Genomic DNA, 11,565 nt, shown 5'->3' with positions numbered 1-11,565 from the left:
CGGACTATTGCGATCTGCGACCTGCGACCTGCGACCTGCGACCTGGTATCCAAGCGCTGAATGAGATCAACATCTGGAAAATTGGACTCAACTGGACTCCAAAATAGCTTGCGTATAAAATAAGTACCACCTGATTAGATTGTAATCTGTAAACTCTCTCCTGTCTATCGTGTATTCTATGAAACATAATTATTTTTGTAATCAAATTTGTTAGGTTGTATGAGCAAATACGGTAAGTTTATATACGATATACGATAAGTTTTAAGAAATGTAAAAATAGTCGTAGTTTAAGATTTAATATTTCATTTTTTGATGTCGAAGATATATTTTTTGAAACCATGCGAGTCGAATCTTATGCGAGTCAATCACAATTTTCAGAATTTAGTTTTTTGTCAACATAAGCAAGTAGCTTCATCGTTGATCTACCCGAAATGAAGAACCAATTACCTTATCCAAACATGGTTGTTACTGCTAATCCCGAATTTTCTACTGACGTATCGCAGCCTCAAAAATCAATCTTCGTGACAACGCAAATGGACTCTCCTGTTGTTAAATTGCCTAAATTCGACAGTCAGTCGCCTCATTCAAAGATGGTTCCTCAACAGAATGCTGTAAAGTCATTGAATACCTCTTTTTTAAATTTTACCTCGCATTAAAATTAATGAAGGACTCAATCCCGAGTAATGTAAAGCCAGAATTGGTCGATCCTTTGCAAATGATTAACTTGTTTCATCATTGTTTCCAAGAAAGGTTTGCCAATTTCCTTATTGACGCTGGCTCGCAACTTAATATAACGAAGCAAAACGGTAAATACTAATATCGACTACAATCTACTACAATCTCACAGGCATTGATTCAAGAATCATACTTACTTGTGACGAAATCATTGTTAAAAAGTTCATTATGTCGATGTAAACTTTCAAATTGTTAATAATGAATTTTCCATTGCTGAGACACGAATCTTAGAAATGCCGTTTTCAGAAAGTCGAAATGCGATGTTGAAATTTAGGAACGATGAGGCGAATAGTCTTCAGATTGGTGATAAAGAATTTCTCCTGTTTTTATCGTCTCCCGACGAATTCTTCTCGAGCTTGACTTACCTCCTCGTACCACAACCCTTATAGCCTTGCTTGTCAAATAATCTAAAATCAAAGTAGGAGACGTAAGCCGCAATGATTCGGCTGTTTATATAAGGTTTATATATATGATACAGCACGGAAGAAAGAAAACGGATTTGCCATCCCGAATAAGGCCAAAAGCTCAATTAAAAAGATCGACTCGGGAAAATTTAACGTAACAATATACACTGATGCATCTATGTACATTCGGTTAGGATGCAGTAAACGGAGACAAAAAAAGCCTATGGTTTCTGAAATAAATCCCTATAAAAGAAGCGCATAAATTATTTAGAACTTTTAACGATTGAACCAGCTCTACGAGAATTGACCGCGGAGAGGACGCAAGAAGTTTATGCTAATATCCGGATGAGAACAGCAGAATACGGATTGAGAACGTTCTTCAAGTAGCGAAGATCGTACCGTGCGAACCTGATAAAGATAAATTCATGTCAACTAACGAGGAGGAAGTGTAACAATTTTGAAGAAAAGATGATGAGTATACCTCTATATAACTTATTGGAGCTAGATAAGGTGACGTCAGAAAATAAAAGCGTAAACTACAGTTACGCATGCAACTTGTATAAAAATATTTACTTAAGAAATTTAATTTCTTGTTTAATTTTGATCTTAAGCTTGTATTTTTTATGTAAGTTTTCTGTATAAAAAATATTTGTAACTGAATAAGTAAATAAAATTATACTTAAATAAATAAACAAAAAAATAATTTTACTCTATTTATGGAAAAAGGACACATAAATCAATTTTTTAAAGCTTATTAATAAAAACGCATATCATCTTTTAATTATTATTTTTGCTTTCAGAACGTTTTAAGAATATATTAATACACCTTTAAAAATTTGGATTCAATTACTTTTCAGTAAGTAATACCATAATGAAAACTTTAAAATCAATTTTCTTAAAATGGGATTTTGGCATACATGCCCTTTTTTTTTATCAAACTTCTCAATTACATAAACAGAAATTTTTCAAAAGATCATTTCATTCATTCTCGGAACCATCATACTTGGAGAACCATGTTCGAACTATGGATTCTGAAGGTAAAATCAAACCCACATTTCGCAATTTAGTATAGTTAGTTGGAGACTGAAAATAAATTTGTTTCGCTAACTCTTTCTCGTCGTCTGTATATTGAGTCTTTTTTGTACGCAACTGTAGTTTAATTATAGTCTTCGCCGTCGGACCTACATTCTTAGCTAGTTTATTCGTTACTAAAAAATCATCAATATTGCGAATTTTTTGGCTTAGTTGCTTTTCTAATTGCTTGCGTACATATGAATATTTACTTTGTACACATTTTGCTCTCTTTTCCAATCGCTTTACCTTTATCTGTAAAAGATTTATTTTTTTTGTTAAGGAATCAACCAATATTTTACATTCTTTGGAGCATCGAAAATCTTTTTTTGATGCAAACGAAACAACTGTCAAATTTTCGCAAGGTGTAGGTGCTTGTGCATCTAATTCGTAATTTAAAAATGACAAATCGGTATCATCCGAAGCAGTGTTAAGGAACAATTCTTTCCCCGAAGGACATAAATTAAGGTTTGACTGTTTTCTAATACTAAAATCGTCGAGGTTACTACAGTAAACATTTTCTTGAAGATTCTTATCACAGTTAATACTTTCTTGAAGATTTTTATCACAGTTAACATTTTCTTGAAGATTTTTATCACAGATTTCTCTTGGACTTGGTACTTGTTCTTGAAGCTTCTGCACTTCTTCTGTTCTTCTGTTCTGTTCTTCTACTGCTACTTCTGTGGAATCCCCTGATTCTTGCGGTTCAACAATCGCCTGTGTCTGCCCATGGGACGTCGATATTTCCTTCCAATGGATTGGATCACGATTCCGAAGCAAACGCTTTTTCGTTCCGTCGCAAAAATCTTCCTCTCGGAAATGAAGATCGCAAAGTCCTGCAGTCCTGATCGTGGAGGTCGACAAGAATCGAAGCCAACTATTTCCTGCGTGAATTTTAGTAGTGTTGAATTCTGAATGCATAATTTTCGCGAGAAGCTATAAATTTATTTTACAAACATCTTAATATAATAGACAGTCATATAATTTGATATATGTGACAGTTAAATAGCAAAGCGTGACAGTTTTTTCTACTGCGGCATTGCACGCAATATGGCCATCCTTTAAGCAACTTTTATTCGCAATAAATTGTTAACTTAATTTTAGAACACGGAAACTAAAACTCCGACTTAAATCTTCAACTAAAATTCCTCTCAGTCCTTAGAACAAATTATTATTATTTATATTTATGATTAAACAGCGAGTAATGTCTTAATGCCGTGTAAAATTATTATTTAAACAAAGTGGAAAGGGGGTATATAAGGATAATGGTTACTGCAGAGAGAGAGAGAGAGAGAGAGAGAGAGAGAGAGAGAGAGAGAGAGAGAGAGAGAGAGAGAGAGAGAGAGAGAGAGAGAGAGAGAGAGAGAGAGAGAGAGAGAGAGAGAGAGAGAGAGAGAGAGAGAGAGAGAGAGAGAGAGAGAGAGAGAGAGAGAGAGAGAGAGAGAGAGAGAGAGAGAGAGAGAGAGAGAGAGAGAGAGAGAGAGAGAGAGAGAGAGAGAGAGAGAGAGAGAGAGAGAGAGAGAGAGAGAGAGAGAGAGAGAGAGAGAGAGAGAGAGAGAGAGAGAGAGAGAGAGAGAGAGAGAGAGAGAGAGAGAGAGAGAGAGAGAGAGAGAGAGAGAGAGAGAGAGAGAGAGAGAGAGAGAGAGAGAGAGAGAGAGAGAGAGAGAGAGAGAGAGAGAGAGAGAGAGAGAGAGAGAGAATGGGGAAGATTGGAGAGGATAAGACTATCCAGATACAATGAAGAATATAGAAGACTGGTACAGACAAATTGTCAGAATATCTGAAGGGTTTGAGAAAGAAGAAGGAAACATTCCTAGTTACAAGATTTATATATATTGGGTTTAAGTTTGGGTCAGATTTCTCAATCCGACTGCCGCGAACAGCGCTTGTGTAGAATACATGTAAAAATGATTATCCTATTTCGTAAAATAATATCAATTATTCATCCGCCTATTATTTTTATAATTAATTTGTTATTATCTCAAGCGCGTGTTGCCGATAATCGCAAGGCGTCCGGATTGAAGATTCTGACCCAAACCTAAGCTCAATACATTAATGATATTCACTTTCAATTGAATTATGAGTTATATGTAACAAACATTTGTTGTAGCCGCACATATGCAGTTGTGTACGGGATTTAAGCTCGCTAAACCCTCGTTTACATATACATTTTTACCATAAACAAAAGATAAGGGCTAAGTTTCGATCGGGTCATTATACTCGTTCACCGCAAGACTATCAGCAACCAATACTACTGCATACGTTGTCACAGACGCACAGCTATAAGCGGAATTCACTGTAGCGGCACTGAAAGTTTTTTGCAAATATCTGGAAAACAACGGTCGACCAACAGTTACATGTGCAGGAAAAAGTTGTTCGGAATCATGCCCCCGACCCATATTCAAAAATCATCAAAAGCGGAAAGGACGTAACTGTTCCACAGTTTCATCAAAAGTGAATATCATTAATGTGTTGAGTTTGGGTTAGTTTTTTCAAGTCCGGCCGCTGTGGGACGGCCCTCCCGTACGATAATGACGAATTATGTTGTCAGGTTATCATCTGAACCTATAGTTGCTGAAAAAACTAATTAAGGTTTTGAGAAAGCTAACTCAACCCAAATGTATTGATAATATTCACTTTTACTTGAATTATGTTATAACACATTTCTTACAGTCTCGTATATGCACATTGTGCACGACTTTAAGCTCGCCCGATCTTCGTTTATAAACGAAAGATGAGAGAACGGCAACCAATGCTGCCATACGTATACGCTGCCATAGACGCACAACTATAGGCAGAATTCACTGTAATGGTGCCGATAGTTTTTTTGCGAATATCTTAGAAATCAAAGCCAATCGGCAGTAACATGTATAGGAATGAGTTATTCAAAACGATATACTATTGCCCACCACGTATTAAAAAATCATCGAAATCAGGAAGATTGAGTTCGATCTGTACATTTACCAAAACTTTCAAATTTCAAGGTGAATATCTCCATTTCAGTAAGACTGGGCTTTTTTTTAAAATTGAATTATGTATAGATAACATACTAAATAACGCACTCTCAGAATTTCAAAAAAGATTGTGAGAAAGTCCAATATACGTTACAAATACCTTAATAGAAACCGAGCAGCAAAAGCTACGATCCGCCGAACAAAAAGATTGGAATTGTCAAATTACAAATGATTTGCACTCTGTTGAATCATCAAATCATATTGGTTAAACCTTAATTTAGGAATTAAAAAGGTTATTGATTTTTTTGCAATCTTGTAGTTTTCAGCGTGTAGTATCTTAAAATGCAAGTTCTAAGGCGAGGAATCCATTGGTTCCAAACTTATGGTATGACTATGTAAAACTGAACATTTTTATTTTACATATTACCTTAACGCCAATTTCCTCCTGTCTGCGCAGATGAGCATCGAACTGAATTTCATAGAAAGTTCGTTTGTACTAGCGTAAACAGTAAACGGTAGCCGGAGAGCGTAGATTGGCCAGAACCTAATTCAAGTGAATTCAATACTCACGATTCAAAATCCCGTCACAAAATAGTCGCCATCCACGTGCATTTATTTACAATTAACGACTCCACTCATTGGACGAATCATGTATAAAGGAACAATATGGCGTCAAAATAACGTGTAAAGTGCCCTAAAGTGTTGCTCGGTTTTTACTTTTGAAACAATCATAACTTTTGAAGCAGTGGATTTCTCGTCTTGAAATTTGCATTTTCGGACTCTACACATTGAAAGCTATAAGATTGCAAAAAAGGTCAATAAGTTTTTGGCTCTCTAAAGTAAACTCTAAAGTAAAGTTCAGCCAAATAATAATTTAATAAAAGTATAAATATTTTTTACCTACCTGCATTTTCTATCCATTTTTTCTGTCTTTCTGGTTTAGATGGAAATCGAAACAAACGGTGTCCATTGTGCCTTCCGTTGTTACAATGAACAAATTTACATCTATCATAAGTACCGTGTCTATGCATTGTTACTGCTGTTTTTTGAGTTATAGCAATCGATTGTAAGAAACAAGAAGAAACTTAATATTAATCACTAAAACTAAGGAACCGAAGCAACGTGTCTACCTAAACTGCAAGGATTAATAATCCACAAAAATGAACTACGCTTCCTTGCACCTGTAATTGTTCACTGTATATTTTTTTATAAAGACACTAATAAAAACACGATTCAATTGTACGATTTTGGACGATTCACGATTGCACACGTATTCTAACCACGGCCATATAAACCGTGGTTCCGATGATCAAAAAATTCTAAGCTTCACAGTACGAACGGATATTTCATCTCTCATCGTTTCTTAGATTTGCATAAGTTTCTGTTACGAAGGAAATAGCGAAGAAAGAAATGTACATATAATAGTTCGAACGTTTGACCGCTAGAGGCAGTAATTCGTAGTACGTATGCGGGTAGTCTACATACACTAACTATTCTTTTCCTACTCTTTCCGAATCAACGAAAAGAAATGATTATTAGAAACTTGGTTTCAACAATAATAAATAACAAATAATTTATTGAACAAGCAAACAAACTAGAAAAATTCTCTGCGCCAAAACTTTCTTTAGTTTTGATTGGTTGGAGCGGTTGGTTTCCTGAAATGGCTGGAGCGGAATGGTTCTTCATTTGCTTAAAGCAAAATTGAAATTTATTTCGGTCAATGAACTTTACTGTTTCTGTTTCTATTAAATATAGTTCTGTTTCTATTAAACTATTACTGTTTCATAGCAGATAATCATAAATGTATAAAAGAACTATGTTTAAAACTCTTTCATTAATCTTAATCTTTCATTAAGTTTCGCTTCCTTTTTTACTAGACTTGTCCCTTGATATAATATTATTAAAGCAGTTTTTCCTAGATATTTTCTTATGGCATCTGAAATTTAAATTTAATAAAAACGTTAGCTTCTCATCTCTAGCCTAACATAAACACGGGTTTGAGATGCTACGTAAACCACTTTTATGGGGTCTAGACTAGGGATTAATGCATTATCTTTTATTACTAGATCCTAAGTATTGTTAGCTATCCACAGTTATAGTTTATTTCATCTTTAATGATAAGAGGCTTCAAGCGCGGGAAAACAAGTGTTTGATGTTCTTTCTTCATTTCAGAAACGTATCAGAAATATACAAAGGACAATGTCGAGTCCTATGAGATTATCAGATGCAGATAGTCCTGGGAGAACTCCTAGAAGACAAAATCAAGATACTAGATCCCCTTCTGCTTTTGGTACTCCCCGTAAGTATATATAATGTATATTTTAAAGGTTATTTTATGTTCACACTTATAGTGCTATTGTATGTGTTACATATATTATTATATTACGATATATAAGTATTTATTCTATAAACTTTGTGTATAAGGTAATTCTGCCCGTAATGGAGCTGATAATAATGTGGAAACTCCGTTAAGATGGGGCACCACTGGTACACAACAAAATACTTTAGGTTCTGGAAACCGGGCTGCAACAATTGTTGCTTCTTCTGAACATGAAAGTGCTGTTGGTTCTGGTGATCAATTTATAGACCACTCTGGGCCAATTAATGGTTCAGAAAGTGGTCTACAATTATCTTCTCCGATTAATTATGGTACACCAAGCTCGCTGGGGTCAATACGTACCCCAAGAAGTGGAATCCGAGGCACTCCAATTAGGCATAGACCTGACATTAATACGGACAGGCGGTTGCGTCAATTTACGTTACAAGAAACAGTGAGTTAATGATATGTGATGTTACGGTTGTTCTTTAATTTAGAAACTTGAAAAATACTTAATTTTTGTGAAATGGCATAATTTTTTTTTATAGTTAGTCAAATTTTGTTTTATAGTTAATTTTAAAACTGTTTTATAAATTTATTATACGCAGATTATACTTTTAAACTTTATACCATTATGGGAAATCCTAAATAAGTTATAATATTTTAAAAAGGTATTATAGTTACTTTAGAAGGAATAAAATTTAAGTTTAGATAAATGAAAATAAAAGTTTATACTTATATATTAATTTTATCTATCAAAATATTTGATAATATTAAATATTAAACATTAATATCATATGTTAATGCCAAATAATAAATAAATAATAATATTGATATTGGTGATATTAATTTAGTGATAATGCTAATAACCAGAACAATAAATTAAAAATGACGATGACAATAGATTGCAGAAGCACCAAATGGTACATCAGAAAGTGATACGGCAGGAGCTCATTTGGTTGTTTGGGGGACAAACATAGTAATAAATCAGTGTAAAGAACAATTCAAATCATTTTTTCAACAATTTATTGACCCAGATGCAGAAAATGATGAACTACCAGAAAATATGAATCTGTCAGAACCTTTGTATCTTCAAAAATTAGAAGAGATACATACCTTGGAAGAACCATATTTAAATGTCAATTGCGCTCATGTAAAAACGTTTAATGAACATCTTTATCAACAATTGGTTTCATATCCTCAAGAAGCAATTCCAACATTAGATATGGCAGCAAATGAATTATTCTTTGAAAAATTTCCAGCAGCTGTTCTGGAGCATCAAATTCAAGTACGTCCTTTTAATGTGACCAAGGTTAAAACTATGAGAGAACTAAACCCTACTGATGTAGATCAATTAATTACAATACCAGGAATGGTAATTAGAGTATCAAGATTAATTCCACAAATGCGAGAGGCTTATTTTAAATGTAGCGTTTGTGCTTTTACAACCATTGTAGAAATTGAAAAAGGGAGAACCAAAGAGCCTACAGTATGTGCACATTGCACTTATAAATATTCTTTCACTTTAGTACATAATTTGAGCCATTTCTCTGATAAACAAATGATTAGATTACAAGAAGCTCCAGATGAGATGCCACAAGGACAGACGCCACACACTATTGTTTTATTTGCGCATAATAACTTAGTAGATGCAGTGATGCCTGGAGATAGGGTCTCTGTTACTGGAATTTATAGAGCAGCAACACATAAACCTAATTTTGATCACAATTTGCAAGCCATTTATAAAACTTATATTGATATAGTTCATTTTAGAAAGCACAACTCTAAACGGTAAGGAAATAAACAAATTCTAAAATTTGTTTTTATCAGTTGTTTATTTTAAGTTATTCATAGGTTATATGATCAAGAAGATGGAAAAGAACATAATTTTACACCGGAAAGAATAGAAATTTTGAAATCGTTGTCGCAAAAGGGTGACATCTACGAACGATTAGCAAGACATATTGCTCCTAGTATATATGCAAATAATGATGTAAAAAAGGGAATTATATTACAATTGTTTGGAGGAACTAGAAAGACTTTTACTATATATGGCAAGCATTTTCGACCAGATATTAATATATTACTCTGTGGTGATCCTGGTACAAGTAAATCACAATTATTACAATATATATACAATTTGGTACCACGATCTCAATATACTAGTGGCAAAGGTAAAGTAAAACAAGAGTAAACAGTTTAATAGAATTCGATATATTTATATATTTATGTGTACTAATGTATGTTTTAGGTTCCAGTGCAGTTGGTTTAACAGCTTATATAACAAAAGATCCAGAAACTGGACAATTAATATTACAAACAGGAGCTTTGGGACTTGCAGATAATGGGATATGTTGTATTGATGAATTCGATAAAATGAATGAAAGTGCAAGATCAGTACTACATGAAGTAATGGAACAACAAACTTTGAGCATTGCTAAAGCTGGAATTATTTGTCAATTAAATGCTAGAACTAGTATACTTGCAGCTGCTAATCCATGTGAATCTCAATGGAATAAGAATAAAACTGTACGTTTTTCATCAATTTTATATGAGATAAAATCTTGTAATGTAAATACCTTAAATTATTCCTGTCATTAACGAACCTATAGTCTTTCACGATCTTTCTATATATACTTTCTTTAGTGATGTTATGTTTTTATTTCTGTAATCACGAGAGCAATGAGATAATCTGGATTTTGTTTGTAATAAAGAGATTTCAATTGTTTCACCAACAACATAACAACTTAAGACAATAACGTTACAAGGTTTAACCAGTATACGAATTTTATTGTGGTTATAGAGTGCATTATATCAGAATATATATTTTCAGGTGGTTGAAAATGTGCAATTACCACATACACTGCTTTCACGATTTGATTTGATCTTTTTAATATTAGATCCACAAGATGAAGCATATGATGGTAGACTTGCAACTCATATGGTATCTTTATACTATAAGACAATAGAGGAAGATGAAGATGAACTGATAAATAGAAGTATTGTTCGTGATTATATAGTTTTTGCAAAAGAACACGTTCACCCTGTCCTGAATGAAGAAAGCCAACAAAGACTGATACAAGCTTATGTTGATATGAGAAGAGTTGGAAGAGGATATGGACAGATAACAGCATATCCTAGACAATTAGAGTCTTTGATACGTTTATCTGAAGCACATGCTAAAGTGCGATTGAGTTCCGTTGTAGAGTTGCAAGATGTTGAAGAAGCATGGAGGTTATATTAATTGATAAGTATATAATAATATCAATAGAAACCTTTTAAGTAAATCTGGATATTTAATTCATTATCAATAGGTTGCACAGAGAAGCTATAAAACAATCAGCAATTGATCCATTAAGCGGAAAAATAGACATAACTATCTTAACTACAGGTATATCTACAGGAACTAGGAAAAGAAGGAAAGAACTATGTGACGCAATTCAAAAACTAATTGAAAGCAAGGATAAAATTCATATACTTAATCAACAAAAACTTTTTGCTGAAATAAAACAATCTTCTGAATTGGTTAGTAAAAGTATTGTACATATAAGTATAATTGTTATAATATGTAAACATCAGTATCTCAGAAAACTTTTGAAAGTTGTTATAATTTTTAGCTTGTTACACGAGATATGTTTGATGATGCTTTAAGAGAGCTGCAAAGTAATGGATTAATAACAGTAATTGGGAGAAACAATATTCGTATTTCTTAACTTATTTTGTATACTTCATCATTTTAAACTAGACTTATGTGTGAACAAAGTATATATAAAGCAATGAATATATATTTTTATTATCTTTTGCAAATTTGTATTAAATATATCTTTCATCATAAATTAATGTTATTTATTATGTGTAATATCCTCAATCACATAATCTTAAATCTTAATCTATATGATTTTTATCATCAAATTTTTAAATATATAAAGCAGTGGTTCTCAATCTCCTTCTTATAAATGTATATCACCAATATATTAAATAGAAACAAATTGGTATAGTAGTATATTAATCCGGGCCCTTCCACATGATAATTTATCAATTAACAGTAATTAGTGGGTTGATAAATTAGAAACTGTAGGTTACA

The 11,565-nt window shown here is 33.1% G+C and overlaps 2 protein-coding genes across 6 annotated transcripts; one reads left to right on the top strand and one right to left on the bottom strand.

Moving 5' to 3' along the window:
- Positions 1-319: 319 nt before the first annotated feature.
- On the bottom strand, positions 320-6,608 carry LOC100745031. Of its 5 annotated transcripts, none has more exons than XR_002947628.2 (5): positions 6,069-6,206; positions 5,735-5,858; positions 5,592-5,633; positions 873-1,142; positions 320-609 (listed from the first exon to the last, which is right to left on the bottom strand). XR_002947628.2 is itself a non-coding variant. In XM_024371029.2 (2 exons), the coding sequence occupies exons 1-2, from the start codon at positions 6,193-6,195 to the stop codon at positions 2,118-2,120; spliced, it is 1,104 nt and encodes a 367-aa protein (XP_024226797.1). In that variant the 5' UTR covers positions 6,196-6,608; the 3' UTR covers positions 1,910-2,117. The 5 variants fall into 5 exon arrangements, 1 of the variants encoding a protein (XP_024226797.1); XR_004462670.1 differs by having other exon boundaries at positions 5,735-5,959; positions 6,069-6,181; XR_004462669.1 differs by lacking the exon at positions 5,592-5,633.
- A 629-nt stretch (positions 6,609-7,237) lies between these two features.
- LOC100744910 (DNA replication licensing factor MCM4) lies at positions 7,238-11,321 on the top strand. The gene is made up of 8 exons (XM_003493275.4): positions 7,238-7,463; positions 7,589-7,935; positions 8,386-9,272; positions 9,336-9,655; positions 9,733-10,010; positions 10,315-10,715; positions 10,796-11,006; positions 11,099-11,321. Exons 1-8 carry the CDS (start codon positions 7,364-7,366, stop codon positions 11,192-11,194), a joined length of 2,640 nt encoding a protein of 879 aa, XP_003493323.1. The 5' UTR covers positions 7,238-7,363; the 3' UTR covers positions 11,195-11,321.
- The last annotated feature ends 244 nt before the right edge of the window (positions 11,322-11,565 follow it).

The sequence above is a fragment of the Bombus impatiens genome, unplaced genomic scaffold, assembly GCF_000188095.3.
Source record: "Bombus impatiens unplaced genomic scaffold, BIMP_2.2 scf_1079, whole genome shotgun sequence".
In the NCBI taxonomy this organism is placed as follows: domain Eukaryota; kingdom Metazoa; phylum Arthropoda; class Insecta; order Hymenoptera; family Apidae; genus Bombus; species Bombus impatiens.
Note: the sequence above shows the minus strand (reverse complement) of the source record. Positions and strands in the feature narration are given on the sequence as shown.

Excerpts from the sequence above, each read along its gene's own strand:
- LOC100745031 (XM_024371029.2), bottom strand. The coding sequence starts at position 6,195 with ATGCATAGACACGGTACTTATGATAGATGTAAATTTGTTCATTGTAAC. Across the intron at positions 3,095-6,068 it reads AAAATGGATAGAAAATGCAG|GAAATAGTTGGCTTCGATTC; the intron begins GTAGGTAAAAAA and ends AAATTCACGCAG.
- LOC100744910 (XM_003493275.4), top strand. The coding sequence starts at position 7,364 with ATGTCGAGTCCTATGAGATTATCAGATGCAGATAGTCCTGGGAGAACT. Across the intron at positions 7,936-8,385 it reads AATTTACGTTACAAGAAACA|ATTGCAGAAGCACCAAATGG; the intron begins GTGAGTTAATGA and ends CGATGACAATAG. Across the intron at positions 9,273-9,335 it reads AGAAAGCACAACTCTAAACG|GTTATATGATCAAGAAGATG; the intron begins GTAAGGAAATAA and ends AGTTATTCATAG.